The sequence below is a fragment of the Nelumbo nucifera genome, chromosome 2 (assembly GCF_055504915.1).
Source record: "Nelumbo nucifera cultivar China Antique chromosome 2, China Antique-T2T, whole genome shotgun sequence".
Taxonomy (NCBI): domain Eukaryota; kingdom Viridiplantae; phylum Streptophyta; class Magnoliopsida; order Proteales; family Nelumbonaceae; genus Nelumbo; species Nelumbo nucifera.
The window spans coordinates 45,857,397-45,876,516 of NC_142650.1; the positions used below are offsets into that span (position 1 = coordinate 45,857,397).

Here is a 19,120-nt window from a genome sequence, read left to right on the forward strand (position 1 = left end):
TCTCAGTCTTGAGAATCTTAGATGGTGTTGGGTATTGTTCTAATTTTCTTAAAAATTGCGGAGAAGTACGGGTAGGCCCAATGCAGATTTCTGATTTCCACTACAAAGTTATAAATATTCAAAATATCAAAATCCTCCACTCTATACATCAATGCTTGCCCGTGAATTGGCATCAATTCTGAGTTGGCACTCACCCCAACTGTACTTTGGGCCTAAAAATTTTGACCCTTGTTTAACCATATCTAATGTTATTTTTTGTTTGGTTAGGTAGTTTTACACAAAGGAGCTGTTTGATTTCATTACCATTATTTAATAAACATTTTGTACTTTCTTCATCTTGAAAAATGAAAAAAATATATATATGGTTGAAAAACGTTTTTTTGATGATTTTTGATAGTTAGGTGCCATTAAATGCCATTAGACGCAATATAAGCTGAATATTGAAAAAAAAAACACTTAGTCTTTGGGGAAAATATTAAAAATAAGTGTCTCCCAATAGATGACTCTCTCATACAAATCGAAGAAAATGTTTATTTAATAAATGATTTAACAGCATTTTAGGAGAAACACCTATGCGGCACCGAATTGGCACAATTTTTCAAAGAAACGACAACCGAACCAAAACCCATCAAGATGGTTGAGATTATGTCTTGGTTGGTTTAATTGTAAGTAACCTTAAGCCTATGTTTGGTTTGGAGGAAAATGTAGGGAAAGGAAAGGAAAGGTAGGGAGACCTTACTTGTATTGGTTTCCCTATTTTACCCTTCCTTTCCTTACCTTTTCCTTCAAACCAAACATAGCCTAAGTGAAACCATGTTTTAGTATTTCTTGTCAAAAGAAGCATTTTCAACTTCATATCCCATGTGGTTATATGACACCCTATTCATTTACTAGTAAATGGGGGGGGGGGGGAGTTGGTCAATGGGTATCTCTTTCCTATTAATCAGCTTTACAGCATTCTTCTTGAATTAATTATTGGGCCCCATGGTAAAGAAAGATATTAGGTAATTATATTATTGGGCCCCAGCTTTACAGCATTCTTGAATTAATTATTGGGCCCCAGCTTTACAGCATTCTTCTTGATATTAGGTTTTTATGAGTGAAAAGGTAATTATATTACTTACATGAGAATCAAAAGATTATAGGTAAGTAAACTTAACTGGATAAATATTAAACATAAAACATTTAGGCGGTCTTCGGCACCGTGTTCATCCTGTCTTGTTTGGTTGGCTGTGGACAGGGTCCTGTCCACACCCCAATTTCTCATCCACAACAAAAACTCGTGGTTAGGGCCCGTCCACAATCTATTTTTGATCCCCTGCTTCACACTCTCCCTAAGGTTGAAACCCTATTGTCTGTTTTACATTTTAATATTTTTGTCAATAAAATATTAATTATTTTACTTAATTTTTATTTTTTTTTAATTTTTAATATTTTTATCAATAAAATGATATTTTTAAATATTTAAAATATATTTTTTAAAATTTTAATTATTTTACTAGTTTTTTTATAAAAAAATAATATTTATTGGTTAATATTAATTTATTGATGCATTTTTAAATATATTTATCATAACAAATACAAAATTTAGATATTTATGATTAACTGTGTAAATTATTCATAAAATACATATGAGATACATGAAATCAAAAAGTGTAATACACAGTTTATCCATAGTTAAAACCAGCATTAAATTGTGGTATGGTATGGATTGGTCTCTGCCACAGAGTGTAGTGTAGACGGTCTATACCTACTAATTTTTCGTCCACACTAAATAGCACCCCCTTACAAAATTATAAACAAAGAAGCCAATGACACCCGGCTCGAATAAATAACGAAAAACAAATGCATAATTCAACGATGGTTCCGATTTCCAATAGATCAGTGAAGTACAAAAGATTCTAAATAATAAAACTATCACGGTACCAAACACAGCCTTTTTTAACTTGCAAAAGCTACTTTTGCTGGGGGCTTTTATTGATATTAGACATTGTCGTATGCACAAAAGTTTCCCAGGTGAGTAGAACCATGCTTTGACAGTAGCTTTCTTTTTTGCTAGCCGTATCACCAACTACCATAGCCCATAGGAAAAGACTGGGTAATTTGGTCCAACGTCCCATGATATGCATGTGAGGCGCGTGTCAGGCGCCTAATGTGAGGAACAGATCCGGTTTCGTGTTGAAACTGCTGAGCCCTGAGCAGTATGTTGAGCACATTTTTCATGCAGAATACCAGCCACCAAGTGTACCTACCATACATGAACTGGCTCAGTTGGTAACATCTCTGACTCTTTGTGGTTGAGACTTTATTGTGTACCCGAAAGAGAAAGGCTTTATACAACCTCTGAATGTCCCGTTCTGCAGCATAAGCTGCTATGCCTCAGGCCCTCACGCGAGTCCCACTCCTCCCTCCTGATCATGGCCAAGTTTGAACCTAAGGCTTAGTTTGGGAATAGTACAAATATAAATATATACGGTACAATTTGCACTTGTGGCCATGTGACAAAATAAAGCCTTTACATTTTGGCGTGGCCCTAGTCTCCTTTCTACGGTTACCCTCTAAATGTATATCAATGGGGAACATGCCCAAACAAGGTCTGTCCTGCGCCACGTGAAGGTGCAGCTAAAATGAAACTTGATACATTAAAATAGAAAGTGATATTGATGGAGTTTACAGATGAGATGGAGTTAGGGTGTCAATGGTATTCGAAAATTCGATTTCGAATTTGATATTCGGTATAATTGAATCGAATTCGAATATCCCATTCTTAATGAATAGTTAATTGGATTCGAATTCAGATATGACCTTATTCGATTCGATAAATATTCGAATTCGACCGATTATTTAATACTTATATATAATATATAAAATATTTTATATAATTTATATATAATAATTAAGTTATATATTTATATACTTTATATCAATAAAATATTTATTTTATATATTTATTAATTATCTAAAATAATTAATTAATTGAATTCGAATAGAACTGAATATTCAAATATTTAATCGGATTTGAATTCGGATATTAATTTTCAATATCCGTTGAATATCGAATCAAATTCAGATATTAGATTTTCTAATCGGATTCAAATTCAGATATTATCTAATCCGATTCGAATTCGATCCATTTACACCCCTAGACGAGCCTTTCGATAGTGACCGCAAAATAACACCCATTTGTTATTTTGTGGAATTAATTGGTGATCATATTAATTCAAAAGAGATATTTAATAGGTCTTAGCTTTGTTTCCACTTGCGACACAAAGGAACAAGCAATTGGCGAATTGTGTTAATCTTGCTTCTTTCAAATTCCAATTCCAGCTAATTTCACATCCCTTGTTTGGCATAATGGTAAAATTTAGAGAGCAGCCACATACATTGTACAAAAATGACGAAGATCAGGTTCACATACATTCGATCCACCCCTCACAAAATGCTGAAAATCAAATCATTTTTTTTTTTTAATTTGGTGAATCATTTACTTGGATAAATGTACTTATTCCGTTAAGTATTCCTTGACTATCCAGTTAAGTGCATTTACTCATGTTCTTTTAGTCATAAAATTTATTCAAATAATCTAAACAATTTATCATTTTTATCTATATATTTCATTATTAGATTTATCTAACAATATTTTTGACAGTTTTCCCCTAAGGCTCAGTTTGGAAAGAGTACATATACAATATGTACAGTGCAAATAATTTCAAAATAATGCAAAATATAAGGTTTTACACTCTATAAATTTGTATTTGTACTCTTTCCAAACTAAGCCCAAGTGAAAATGTTATTTATCCATTTTTTTAATTCCCAAAATTTACTCCAAATGAAGAGATGACCATCTTTAGATTTTATTAAACATTGTCAGAAGGAAGATAAAACATAACAAGAGAAGATGAAGCGGCCCGCCTTGCCCCAAATCCAACAACAAAGCTCTCCCTTTCACACTCAAACCCCAAAACAACTAATAATAAAATCAAACACATGTACCTCCTCTTTCTTTCCTTTCTAACACATGCTCATATTTATTTTTAAATTAGATCATAAAAAATATAATAAGTTTGAAACTCTCATGGGTCTTTATTGTCTCTCATAAAAGTCATATTTACTCTCCAATAAGTTTATTCTTAAATCAACCTCTCTCTCTCTAGGTGTAAATAAGATGCATTGAATTGGGTTAAGGGCCAACCATACATATAAACCCTAGGTTAGACCCAGATTAATGTCAAAACCCAAATTTTCCCACCCAAGTATATGGGGGTGAACCAAATCTTTTTTTTTTATATAAAAGTCTAAATCCATGGGCTATCAGGTTTTTCTCTCTTTTTTTTTAATAATTAAATGTAGATTTGTTTCATGAATTATTCTAATTCAATAATAAAATGCAATAAGAAAGCATCTAATGCGAGCCTTTAATTAAATTAAGAACTAAAACTAGCCAGAGAAGCTACCAATTAAGCCACCATATGTTGGTTTTTATGCTAAATAATTGATCTATGTACTTCATATATATATATATATAAAGAAATAATCCAAATGATTAAATTGATAATATAGGTTAATCTAGTGGAAGGTATGGTGGAGCACGATGTTGCAATCCTGCATCAAGGGAAAATCGATTTAAAAATTCTCGGAAATGTAAATCAAACACCCCTATCAAATGACTATCGGTACTGTAACAAAGGAAAAATGACAAATTGTTGGAAATGTAACAATTCTAAGCTACCAGGCTGGATCTTGAAGTAGTAGAATATTAGAAAATGTCAAATCACTCTCTTGGAATTGATTTAATTTGTAAAACGTGTTATGCATACTCACATGAGAGTCGAGACAATGACACGACCAGTCGCCTGTCGCCGTGAACTGGGTCGGACTGCTCTGCATTGCATTCACATTAATTTTACAAGGCAACAATGTTGTAGACAGACAGACTTCGTCAATTCTTTTACCGAGAAATACATAAAATTAGCAGCAGCAGCAGCACGAAAGTGAATTCACTGTAGCTTTTTGGACCCATTTGTTTGAATGAAATTTGGTCAGAGTGAGAGAGAAAGATCTAGAGGACCACTGAGCAATTCTTGCTAGTGCTTTTCAGGTGTGGCATGGTGGGGTGTGTGTATAAACCCCTCTGCAGGCTGCTTCTAATGTGACCACAAAGTGAAGTCGTAGAGAATTGCGCAAAAAGAAGAGTGTACGCAATTCAATATAATCGAGCTTTTATTTTGGATTTGGATGTCAGCTCATTTGATGATCAGCTCTAGCTCTGTGGACCATATCAACCTGAGTTCACATTTGCGCTCCACAATGCCCAACAACATATTCCCATATTGTATTGGGAACATCTCTCGTTGGTATTTACTGTTTCATCATCTTCCGTATTTGTTTCAACTCGCTTGGGCTGTCATCATTAAAACTTTAAAACTTTTGATGCCACCACCTGAAATGAAAAGCACTAGCAAGGTACCAAACCAACCGCCTGGCACTCTATCCCTCCATCCGATGACACCCGATCACCCACCAATAAAATACATTCTAACCTTCTACCAACATTTTCTCACACCCCACATTTCACACATGGTAGGCTTCACTTTTATAATGGGTCCTAGTCTCAAGTTAAGATGTGCGGTTTGAGATGATGTTGGTAGAGGGTTGGAATTTATTTTGTTGGCAGAAAATACCAATTCTGATCTAATGGGAGAAATGACAAGTTTATGCCTGAAGAAATTAAAACAACCAGCGGAATGCCCACAGCCTGAGTTTCATTTCCCCAATCCAAAATTTTTAGTAGGTGTTTAGTATGGGTGCTGGGATAATTTCATCATTTTCTGAGAAAACTCATATTGGACATATAGAATTATAAGTATCATTTTCTGAGAAAACGATGCTTATTTTTTATTTGGAATGCATTCTTCTGCCACAGACTATTTTACCAGAAAATAATAATGATTTTATTTGGTACTAATGTATTGACAGCAGTGTTTTTAACATGATTATATTATCCAACATCCAAGATGATAATACCATATTAATGTTACATCATTGCATCACTGACAATTGATGTCACATGCCAATCAAAGTTCAGTTCACTAAAGCTTTTGACGCCTTTTTCTCTGTTTTCTCCTCTGTCTCATATTTACTATCTAGTGAGAGATGAAATGAGAGGATAAGGTTCGCAAGACTGTAAATGGGTGGCGTCTTGGTTTGTGGGTTTCTGTTTCATTCAAGATATTTTGCCTTAAACGGTGCAATACAGACTACAGAGAGAAGTAGGGAAGGGATTTTTCCCCCTTCTATCACAAAATTAAATCACATTGTTTGGTGGGGCTGTTAGGCTGGAACCTGCATTACTATTGCATGCTGTGGTAGACACCCATCGGCCATGGATCTCCCTGTCGTTTGATTTCTTCGTTAGTCAATAGCCATGTCGCATATACGAAACAAAATCTTGACAGGTGGCTACCAATTCTAGTGCCTTTTTCTTATTATCACATGTCTGAAAAAGGCCCCTGACTTGACTGTTCTTAAAGTATGGTATCCGCATTATACACCATTGGGTTCAGACTTCAGACATGGTGCTGAGTGCAGAGTCATGAATCCATCTCACGAATCACGATGATTATGTAGACCTTAATTATTGGTGAAGAGAAAAATTAAAGACGTTCTGAGACCTTTGGCTACTGCAAAAGGTATAATCAAATGGAAAAGTTGCAAGTTCCAACGAAAGGCCAGTTCTTGTAGCAAGGACTAAGGACTAGGAGAGGTCTTACAAGTTACAAATTACAATCAATCTAGAACTGGAATGCAAATTCTGTGTGAGAACTGAGAGCAATATATGAACACGAGAACATATATCTTCATAAAATGTGTTCCGACTGATGAACAAATATGGTCGATAATATAATCATACTGCCCCCCAAATCCAAACAGAAATGACAATACAATTCCAAGTTAATGGAACAAAATGATAGACCCCAACAAGGAGGGAATAATAGAAAAGTTTTCAACAAGGAACACAGCCCGCCATTAATGATGCCTTAATAGATGGAGCATGATAAAATGGAAAAATGCCCTGGCCTACTTTGAGGTGGTGGTGAGTGTTGGTGTCTTGGTTCATGGAATTATTGCTTCTTTTGGGAAGGGAATTTTCTAACAAAGACCCATTTCTGGTTTCTTGCCCTGTATAATATGTTCATAAATCTATTTGCTAGTCTGGTTATTTAAATCATTAAATGGCAACTTGGTTTAGGGCTTAAAAGGAGTGTCCCCATCTTCCTAATCTTATCATTTATTTATGAAAATCATTTCAACTAAAATTTTTTTGTCAAGCACGAATACAATAAAAGTCTCTTTTATTATTAGAAGGTTGAAATCATGGATGACTATAATTGATCGGGAGAAAACTCCACTACATGGTTGGTATATGGCTGACGCGGATTGTGGATTTTGGATTATGACCGATCCAGTGGGTCCCCTATCTGATACATGGCCCAAACGGACACAAAATTTATCCAAATGGCAGAATATTAGTGGAGCAGAGTAGGGAGAAATCCCTTATTTGACCCAATCAGAGAACCCTTTTTAATCTAACATCTACAAGTGGATACGAAAATGGGCTTGGATATGATTTTTCTGATGTGGCAGTTATTTTTTGTTTTAAAAAACAAAATCACACATATTGACGAACACCCCCTTAATTACCTTCCTCTTCTGGGATGTATTCATTCCCTTGGAAGGAGAGGAGAATCTTGGGCCTGGGAACAAAGGGCTAGTGTTAACATTATCTGGATCAGGACCCATCACTCACTCAACCTGATGAAAGGAGTCAACCCACTAGAGAAATTAGCATGGTGAAAGTAATTGTATCGATCATGTAATACGTGCTAGTAATCGAGGCATCATCTTATAGCAGCTATCGAGTAATTAACTTTGCAACCTGGGTTGGGTAAACCCAGCCCAGCCCAATCTTTTGGATGGTTTCGGATTTCCTGTTATTTCGTATTGGATGGCTTTTTTTAGGGGTGGGGGGGGGGGTTTCTTTTGAAGGGCTACACAACGAGGGTAGCCCACCCCCCAACCCAGGTGCAAGCAGGATTTGATCCCAAATCCTGGCTATGATGAGCAGGAGACCTTACCAACCAGCTGGTTGCCACCTTGATTAAACTAAGTTTGGGTGGGCCCAATCCGAAACTATTTCATTGTCTGAGACCAAACGAGGTTTTTGTATGGGTGGATCTTCCATTTTAGACTTGCAGAATTGGCCTGGGCCAGGAAATATGCTTGTTTTATATACTTGCCCACTCACTCAAGTAGAAAGAACACATATATAATCCAATCTTCCCAGGCCCAATCATACATAACTATATAAGGAATGAGCAGATGGCAGTTGTTTTTGTTTTCAAAAACAAAATCAACCATCATGTTGTCGAACACCCTCATAATCTGGTAGGCATATTTGCTACCAAAATTAAGAAAACTCTCAAAATTAACCAACCCGCTGAGATAGAGTGCGGATTTGGTAGGCATATTTGCTAAAGATAACCCAACGCAGGTAGTTGTTTTCCTACTCCTGGTATCATTCTTCACCAACCCAAGTCCCATATTCTTGTCTTTCTGTAGGAGAAATGAACGGATTGGCTCTAAGACCAATTCAGCTTGGCCAAGTTAGAACCAGGGAATTGAACCTGTAAATCTCTATTTCTTTACAAAATTAAAAAAAGAAAAAAAAAAACACATAGTATACTCGCTAATAAGGAAGAGGGTGAATTTATTGACTCTCCCTGGTTCCCCCCCAACGGTGGTATCAGAACTAATGATATGCACACAATGGCTCCCATGGCTCTATCTATTCCCCATGGTTGAGTGATTAGTGAAAGCAGCTGGTGAGTGGTTTGCGTGAGCAGTTGATAAGCGGATATTAGATAGGTGTGTGGTTGATAATTCCCATGGCCAGATCCCTCAATGGTTAAATTAAATGGTGATAATTCTTCATTGGAAGCTGGCAATCGGATGCTGGTTTCCTATGGGCAAAGGGCTCTTGATTGATGTGTTGTTGGGGGTGTATGTGTCCTTACAATGGAAAGAGAGTTCCAAAGCAAACAACCAATCAGCAATTTCTTTGTATCCCGCCCCACGATGGAACCATGTCTAATTTTTGTTTCCCGTTTCTTTTTTTTTTTTTTCATAAGCAAATTAGGAATTTGATGTAATGACATCAAATACATCATCATATCTGGTTATGTTCTTAACGAACAACAGTGGTCTGTCACTCTGTCTGTATAGCTTCTCCAAAACATGGAGGGGAGATTAAAGTACAACGTGGTATGCATTGAAGTTTGACAATCTATATTGCTAATCCTTATCCCAAGTCCCTAACTCCCAAGTCCCAAGCGATGTTGTACCAAGTCCGACTTGCACCTTGATATTTATCTTGGCATACAGAAAAAACTTTTGGCCCAAATCCAACGAGTCTCCACCAAGCGGGATGCAGCAAAACCACTCAACCTTTGCCCAATAGAAAATTCCAATCTTTCTTCTTTCTGGTAAACCAGCAGACAGCAGTACAGTACTATCCATCGGACCACGTACAAGTTCTGCACATGAAAGTTGAAACACCGTCGGGAGGCCAAGTGGGTGACAGAGGACAGCATCACACATCTCTCTCGTTAAGCATTCATACATACATGCCGTGTTTAGCTCATCAACACCGCAGGAAGTAATAAATGATGTGTGCTTGCTTCTCCACGATCCTTGGTAAGATACCTACAAATCAAAGGGGAGTAGGGACCCACCTAATAAACAGAACCCACAATTAATCAAGAAAAAGAAGGAATACGTAAGCATATAAGAAGAAGAAAAATCCAATGGTAGTTAACCCACCTCAGCTATTATGCTACTCATTGCTCATGTTTAGTGAACCATCCTTCATCAACTTTACACTAAGGCTATTAAACCTTCCTCGAGAATAATGGCGAGAAGCTTTTCTCCAGTCTGTTCCAGTTTTCATCATTGCTGCAAACTCATCGTAGCTGATCTTTCCATCCTGCATTTTATGACTATCATAGTGATAGTATGATAATAGTAAGCTACTAAGAGATTCAACACTCAAAGAGCGTGGATTCTGACCTTGTCGGTGTCTACTTCTTGGAAGATGTCATTTGCTACATCTGCATAGTCCGCAGCTCCATCTTCCATCAAGGCGTCCTGGAGCTCCTCTTGTTCAATATAACCATTTCCATTCTTGTCAAAGTAGGAAAAGGCTTTACGAAGATGTTCATCATTCGCCATTCTCAGTAGATGGAGGGACACTGCAACAAATTCTCCGTAGTCAAGTGTACCTTTCCCATTGGTATCTACCTATTTCCAACAAACCTTCTTCCATCAGAATCAGAATGTTCCTTGCTAGCATTTCTCTGAGTAGTGCTAGACCAAAAACCAAGTTATGATCCTTAGGACTGCCCTAACACTCTCTAAAACCAACCAACCAATTCAAAGCATGTTTCTGTTTCTTAATATGGAAATCGGAAAACCATTAATGAGCAAAACCACAGCTCAATGGAATAATCATAACATGGATCTGTAAACAAATTTTGTAGTACTTCACTGGTTCACTGTATCTCCAGCTCTATAGAAGGATTTGATGGTCAAATGGTCAAGGTTAAATAGTTAATTAGCTCCTGGCTTGGATTTAATTACAATAAGCTGCATGTCTGCACTTTTTATTGGTATGTCAACTGGTAATTGTCATGGAAGAGTGTTAGTGATCAAGAAACAGCATGTAAAAAAATAAGGACATAAGCTAAGCCAAGGACGATGAGATGGATGAGTGGCAAGACTAGAAAAAGACAGAATTAATTAGAAACAAGTCAATTAAGGAGGATTTGGTAGCCCCAATTGGTAACAAGATGAGGAAAAGTAGATCAAGATGGTTTGGTCATGTGAATAGATAAATGAATGGCTGCACACTTGCACTAGTGAGGAGTAATTTGGTTCAAGAAGGGTTTAAAAGAGAAAGAAAATAAAATGTTGGCTTAAGCCATAATAATCTAAGGACTTACAATTTGACAAAAATCATTGCTCTTGATAGAGCATAAAGCTGAGTTGGGTTTTTTTTTTTTGTTAATGGTTAAGAGGAAGATATAGTACATTTCACAAATAAAGTTGAATCATGTAACAACTGTCCTGCAATATTACTGCAGATGCAACCATATTCCCTTCAGTGAAGTGTTGGAAGATTATTTAACATTTTCTAATTTCTAATAAAATGCAAAATCCATAGGGGAAACACCCTGTCATAGTTTATGAGATTTGTCCCCGCACAGTTCAATTTATAGAATTTATAGAAGCATCTAAAGATTCAAAATATCCTCTAAAAACAAGAATTAAGACAAAAGACTAACATCCTATTGAAAAACTTTATTCGTGAGATGTAATATATCTTCCTCTTAATCATCCAAATAGAAGCAGAAGACACAATATTCTCAATAATTCAGGTCAATATACAAACAAAAGTAAGGTTTACCATTTACACATCATCTAATAAGAGCTTTTTCCGATGCATAGCCTGGACTGTAACAAAGTTCAATTAAATAGGTGAAAAGGCATGAAGCTCCCCATCCATGATGGGTTTCAAAATTGTAATTCATTCCTTGGTAGAATATTGCAAGTTAGACTTACTGATAGCTGCTTACAACTTCACTTTAAGAATAGAAGAGAAAAACAATTAAGCAAATAAAGAACAAAAAAAATAAACCACATAAAACAGGTAAATTGAAAGGTACGATAAAGAAGCTTTAAGTTTAGAATTGGGCTACAGGGTTAATAAGCACTTACAGCTTCAATAAGCATCTGCACTTCAGACTCTGCCAGCTGGGAGCCAATCTTTGGAAGTCCAGTTTTCAGTTCCTCAATTGAAACAATACCATCATTATCAGTGTCCATCTTCTTAAACATTTCTTTGATGTCTTCAACTTCTTCAATGGATAAATGATCAGCAATAACCTATTTGAAAGCCCATTTTAGTAATAAATTCTTGAACAAATTACAGTATCAAAGAAACAGAAAATAAATAGGGTAGCACTACAGGTCAACCAACCCTTAATGCTTTCCTCTTGAATCTGTTCATCATAGAAAACTGCTTCAGCCTTGACTTGACAACATCTCCAAGAGGAACATTTGGAGCTTTTTTAGCATTTTGGAGCCAAGGATGTTCTGTAAGGGAGGAAGAATATAGGCATCAGATCCTAATTGTCTAGTGTTCAATAATTCATCTAAATGTCAGAAAGTCTGATCATCATACTAAGCAGAATGATAGCCCAAGTGCAAGCTGTAAGTTATTTATGCTGATTCAATAAGCAGAATGATAATCTTGTGGGTAGTATTCATGAAATCAACTGGCTCAGCAAAACAGAACCAGGAAGAATATAATAACAAAAACAATCAACTGCAAGTATATTCAAATCAACAGTACTCTTGTAAGTCCATAACAAAATAATAATGGCACAAGTAAGAGTAATACTATCAGATTAAAACTGCTCTTGGTAGAAATTAAACCCAAGTCTATGCTGTCACCACTCAGATATCAATACAGATTTCTGCATGTGTTCTCTTCGAAGGATGTACATTTCTTTAGAAAGTCTATATAACACCCTACCAGTAAAGTAGCACCTATGCCTAGAGCTGGATCACTTGTTGACATGAGGATTCTGAAATGGACATAGAGCTTGCCTTCTATTTGGGCAAGACAGTTTTAGGCACGGAACCTATGGCCTGGTCGCCTGGGGCATCATAACCCATGAGAAATATGCCCCAGATGTTTTCCAAATAACCATATCAGTACATGTAAGTTTGTAAGGAGTGTGCCTTAAGTGTAGCTTTTCAAGAAGTTGATTTGCATTATTACATGTTCAACATGTACAGTAGCACAAAAGAAGTAGGAAAATACCAAGCACTTGCTTTGCAGTCAAGCGAAGTTTTGGGTCAGGCTCCAACATCTGTCGAATCAAATTCTTTGCACTCTCTGAAACATTTGGCCATGGATCCCGCTTAAAATCAATAAGACCACGAAGAATGGCTTGTGCAACCCCTTGCTCAGACTCTGCATTTTATAAGAGAGCATATCAACTTGTAGAAAAAGATCTAAATATTAAGCTCAAAATACAATTAAAGACAGAAAGATAATATAAAAGAGCAGTATTGCATAGACATCAACATCAGTCAGATCCCAACATGTGTCCAAGAGTTTGACTGGGCAAGACAAGAAAACGTGGATTTACGACATGTCTATGGAAATGCAAATACTATTAAAATTGTTAATATTTTTTGAATTTAACATTATATACCTACAAAAAGGGGTCTAAATGTTGCTTTTGTTACCAAGTAATGTTTTAAATAAAAATAGCATTCATCTTGTACATTAGCTGTCTGTTTATGTCAAATATAGAAGATAAAAAGGAAATGCTACATAAAAGACTGAAGTGTCCAACAATCTCTGAAGTAGTGTAAGAATCCAACATGTGTCCAACACAGACACGTTGTCCATTAACACAACACTGCAAAAATGTTAAAATAAAATTATCTGACAGCTACAAATTCTACATAGTCTGGTGCATGAAATAGAAAAGGCAGCAGTTTGAAGATGAGGAAAAAAGATTAGTTTCCACCAGGGAAGAGCCTTACCAGCCCAAAATGGAGGAACTCCACAAAGTAAGATGTAAAGAATGACTCCTGCACTCCATATATCTATCTCCGGTCCATAATTCCGCTTGAGAACTTCTGGAGCCATATAATATGGACTTCCAACAATTTCAGAGAACCTTTGACCTATATTTGAAAATATAAGCATTATGCATTGATATCTCTGTGTCTAGTAAAAAATAAATAGAAGAACTAATGATGACAGCACAATAGGATTCAAACTTAGATTAACAACTTTTTTGGTAAAATATTAACAGACTTAGTGAACATGAAGTGGGCACAGAATACAGATTTACTAAAATTAAAATCAATGCTCAAAAGTTAATTGTTGAAGGGTTAAAGAAGGCTAAGGAGTATTCAAAAGTTAATTGCTGAAGGGGACTCAAAATTGGTTATAGGATGGTTGCAAAAGGAGAATAGTGGTCTATGGAAGTTTACTAATGAAAAAAGGGAGCTCGAATGGTTAACTCAAGGTATAGAGGTTCAGCTTCAATGGGCGAAGAGAAGTGTCAATTCCTTTCGGTACTCTTGCTAAACAAGGGTGGGAAGGGAACAAATGTTTTGGGCTGTGTTGTAAGTTGTTTTTTGTTTTCTTCTTGGAGAGGGTTAAGAGATTTTACCTCTCCCCTTAGCTTCCTTTGTAATTGTCTCTTTATTTTTTTAATAAAAGGTTCTGTTATTGATAAAAAAAATCATGGTTATCTTTCTTCAAGGTTTTAATTTCCTGCAGTATCATATGCTAAATCAAGCCCTCATCTTTTCTTTTTCCATCGTTAAAAGACCATTAGACTGAGGTACTCAAGGTTTTAAACTTGAGTTAGTTTTCTTTCTTCAATTTTAGGATGTTTACAACTTTGACCAGGATGAAACTCGATGTGAAAACCAAGACTAAAAACCTTAAACATGATTTACCAAACAGACACAATTATATACCTAGTTGTTCAGAAGTATCCAGCTTATCCAACATTAGAAAAAAGAAACAAAAATAAAGGAAAAAAAGAAGCAATACAGTACTTTTCACCATTTCAAAAATATTAAAAAAAGAAAGGGAGAAGTCACAAGACCCTATTATTACTGCTCTTTTGTTTATAAGTAAAAACACATTAAATCAGTAAGGATAAGCAACTGTTACAAGCTTTTCAGAGGGAGACATGAGGTGCAGCCTCACTCTCAAAGAAAAAACAGTGCAAGAATTACAAATGAGCCCAAAACAACTGATTCCTAATTACCCCTTGCTTAGTTAGCTAAGGAATCAGCCAAAGCATTAGCTTCCCTCCCCACCCATTGTATAATCAAACTCACCTGTTGTGTTAACCATCTGAACTTCATTTCATCTCGACAACACCATATCACTGAATCCAAATCTTTTAGCCAGCCCACCACCACCTTGAAATCCCCTCCACTCACTAGGTTCTCCAAGTAAATTTCCTTTGCAATCTGAATACCTTGTAGAACTGCATACAGTTCAGCCTTTACAGAGTCTCCATTCCCCAGTCCCCACCGATCCTGAACAAAGTGCTAACATATTCCCTTCCTTATCTCTTATGACCCCTCCAATTCCAGAAGGACTTGGGTTGCCTTGACTGCTCTTTGTATCTTTCTCTTTATCTTTTCAACAAAATTCCCTTGTGTTGCTGATGATGAAAGGATAACTTTTCCATTCTAACCATTTGAATCAAAGATAATCAAATTTGAACTAAATAGATGAGATAAAGTTCCTCACCAACTTTGCATGATTTTCTTTATTTTCATTTTATCAATGCTTTATTTGATGGTACCATGTACCACATAGGAGATCTCATCTTGTTATTCATTCTTCTTCACTGATAACAAGGAGTACATATGAAGAAAAGATTGTTATGTGAAGAAACATACCAAAAGATTGGAAAAGTGCATGCTATGAATTGTATTTCTGAACCGCATACGGTGTGGGAATGGTATGATCCAGGACTAGAGAACTGAAGAATAACTGCTTCTTTGGTGGTGTAAGGCTAATTTATGGGCTTAGGAGAAGATTTAGGATAGGTTTTAGGGATATTAGAGGAGTATGATACGATATGGAAGGATTCCTGGTTAAAACTCAGCAAACAGAGAATTCTCCCTAAGCTGGAGGGGAGTTTAAAAACTCAAAATAAATATGTAGAAGGGGAATTTCTAAATCAAATTCTGTTAGAAGGATTTATATTGGAGATACATGGGGGAAGCCAAGTTTAGTAGGGCTGTAAGTAGCTTTTTCACAAAATAATCAAAAAAATCTTGTCTTTTGATTGGTTAGTGATGGAAAAAATCTTATTGATGAAGAAAACCCAGAGGATGTTCTAGAAACTAGGGTTCTAGGCAAATATGGGTGGCAGCAGGATTGGAGTTGATTTTCACTAACTTTAGGGTAAGGTGAATTAGAAAGAGTTTTCTCTCTTTCTAGAGAAAGTGGAGAAAGGCTAGGTTTTGAGAAACAAGATGATTACCAGGAATCAATCCTAGCCCACTAATGAAGTTGTCCCTAGTCTTTGATGGCTGATTAGTGGTTGTTGAAGAATTCTTGAACAAGAATCTAAGAAGGAAAGGGAGAAGAGAGTGAATCAGTCTAACGGAACCTAATATCACTCTAGGATTTATGGGGAATTGAGGATCATTCACCATACTTGTGGGAGGCTACATAACTCAATATCACTATAGACTGTTGGTGCCCAATCCAGTCCTCAGTGATAGAAAACCTCAAGGAATAACAAACCAGTGAGCAAAATTCAGATGGATAAAGAAAGAACAAAGCAAGAATTTATCCTCTATTACAGTTACATGGTTGAATGCACAACCCTATGAACAGAACAATGAACATTCGTGTAAGAGACATGAAAAAAAAAAAATCAAATAGAGAAAAAGCATTCCTGCAAGATAGATTTTACCGGATGCAACAAGAAGATTTGTATATTTTGTTTCCTTGTGGATCCTAGGGGAAAAATAAAAAAGGAGAGTTCTAAACCTTCCAATATTTCTGCGCTCCAGCTATTCTGATCATGAATTAAAGGGATATGAAATCAAGATCCTATGAAATAACTAGCAATTGAGTAAAAGGTACTACTACGGTTGTGACTAGTCTCATGCAACTGTAATCTTACAAATGCCAATGAAGCAATTAATGGAAGAAAACGAGGTAAAAAGAAGATCAATATATTAGGAATTCAAATCTTAGTTTCATTTGGCATTGAGGTATGAATACATATCCAAAATATAAGAGAAATATACAGATGGAGACGTGCATAGTGTTCAAATCATCACCTGGCTTGAAGAATATAGACAAGCCGAAATCAATAGCTTTCAGAGGTGAATTCTCCTTCTTGTTTGCAAAGAGGAAGTTCTCAGGCTTTAAGTCCCTATGGATCACCCCATGCTTGTGACACAGTTGAACAACCTCCACAATAGTTCGAGTAACCGCAGCAGCTGCCCGCTCAGTATAGTGACCACGAGCCACGATCCGGTCAAATAACTCCCCTCCTTCACACAACTCCATTACCAAATGAACCGCATTGTCATCCTCACACGCCTCTTTCAATCTCACAATACTCGAATTCTTGGGCAAATGCTTCATAATCGCCACTTCTCGCCTCACATCCTCAATATCCACCGCCGTCCGAAGCTTCCTCTTGGAGATGGATTTACAGGCTAAAAGCTCTTTGGTATTGCGATCAATACATAGGTACGTCACACCGAACTCTCCTCTTCCCAATTCCCTGTCCACCAAGTACTTCTCCTCTATCCTCTCCTTGGAAACGTCATTCAAGACAGTGATCGTCTTCTTACCGCCAGCTCCAGTGTCACTACCACCTCTATCTTTTCGGCCATGATCATGTGTGGAGACGTCCTCTCTTGCGACAGCAGCGGGTGATCTGCAGCAGTTTCCCATCCAATCGCTCCAAGAGACCAGAACTCTGGAGAACAAAAGCCCTCAAACCCTAGCTAGGGTTTCAGATTATGGTGAAGATACCCTACTACCATAGCCCTAACCTTCAAGAGTGAGTGAGTGGAGAAGTACTGACTGTAAGAGTGGAAGTTCAGACGAGGTTCGAAGACGAAAGAATGTGAGTAATTCATAAATAGAGCTTCTTCAATTAGTGATGCGTACGGTAACGGATCAGCTGGTACGTTCTTTTTTTTGTTATATTTTGAAATTTTCTTTCTTTATTTTTTCCTCCATTACGTCAATACTTAATAGGCAATATCTAATTAATTAAATAATGTTTCATGATTTGGTTTGTCCAATTAGCTTTCTATGTTCTCTCGCTCTCCGTGGAAGGTGGAAGGTGGAAGGCGGAAGGCAACTCAGTTTTGCTGGTTGTAGTCTTGTAGTGCAGTTCACGTTTATTCTCTTTTCTGCTTTTAATAACAAACAACAAACTTGAAAACACAATAACACATCAAAAGAAAAAGCTATTGAGGGGGAGAAAAGTTAAAATAATAAACAAAGGCTCCCCTTCTTTCAACCAAAAAAGAAGAATAGAAACATTTTCATACTGATAATTGATCCATATTTTGACCCTTTTTTTACAAAAACAAAATAAAAAATTATAATTTACCTCAAAACAAATAAGTAAAAAAAAGGTTAAAATAACAACTGAAATGTTTCAATATTTTAACCTGAAAACTCTTTTAGACTATGTTTGGTTTAATAGAAGAAAAGGAAAAATAAAAATGGAGGGAAAGTACTTAAACAAACAACAGAGCTTTAGTACTTTTTTAAAAGTAAACAAATGCAGCGAAAAACAAAGAATATGCTTTTTAGCTTCCCCTTTTAGTAGCCCTGTTGCACAAATAATTTGGTTTGAACATATACTTTCTTTTCTGGGTAATATTTTATTTTGAATCTACGCTTGAAAGGAAGTGGGTCATAACTCAACATTCCCACCTAACACTCATTTAACTGTTTACCTTCATTTCTGCTGACCGCACCTGTAAGGAAACTAAATAATAGAAATACATAAAAGTAGATTATTATTTTATATTTTAATTTTTTTAATAATCAATAATTATTTATATTTTATATATTATTTTTACTAATTTTTGCAATACAAAAATAATAATATTTTTGTTTTTACTATTTTACTTTCTCTTATTTTTGTTCAGATTTGGTTCAGCAATTTTCTAATTCGATCATGTCAAGTAAGTTTCAGTTTAGTTATTTGTAAACCTATCAAAATTGAATCGACTTGATCATAGATATATATTAATATTTTATATTTTAAATATAACTTTTTAATACAGAAAAGTAGGAAAATTCCCATGTTTCTTAATCTAAAATATTTTATATTTTAAATTTATTTTTTAATAATATCCTTATTTTAAAGTTTACATTTTTTTAACCAACCAACCAAACCGATACCAGTGTTTTTAACCCATTGTTGACCCAATCAGTTGAACCCTTCAAACCATC

General features: G+C 35.9%; 1 protein-coding gene across 2 annotated transcripts; it reads right to left on the reverse strand.

Annotated features, from left to right (window-relative positions):
- Window positions 1-9,206: 9,206 nt before the first annotated feature.
- LOC104602589 (calcium-dependent protein kinase 13-like) lies at window positions 9,207-17,818 on the reverse strand. Of its 2 annotated transcripts, XM_010266321.3 has the most exons (8): window positions 16,972-17,818; window positions 13,678-13,821; window positions 12,944-13,096; window positions 12,095-12,210; window positions 11,833-12,000; window positions 10,126-10,356; window positions 9,880-10,042; window positions 9,207-9,791 (listed from the first exon to the last, which is right to left on the reverse strand). In XM_010266321.3, the coding sequence occupies exons 1-7, from the start codon at window positions 17,594-17,596 to the stop codon at window positions 9,893-9,895; spliced, it is 1,587 nt and encodes a 528-aa protein (XP_010264623.1). In that variant the 5' UTR covers window positions 17,597-17,818; the 3' UTR covers window positions 9,207-9,791; window positions 9,880-9,892. The 2 variants fall into 2 exon arrangements, with proteins under 2 accessions (XP_010264623.1, XP_019054192.1); XM_019198647.2 differs by lacking the exon at window positions 9,207-9,791 and having other exon boundaries at window positions 9,880-10,055.
- Between the last annotated feature and the right edge of the window lie 1,302 nt (window positions 17,819-19,120).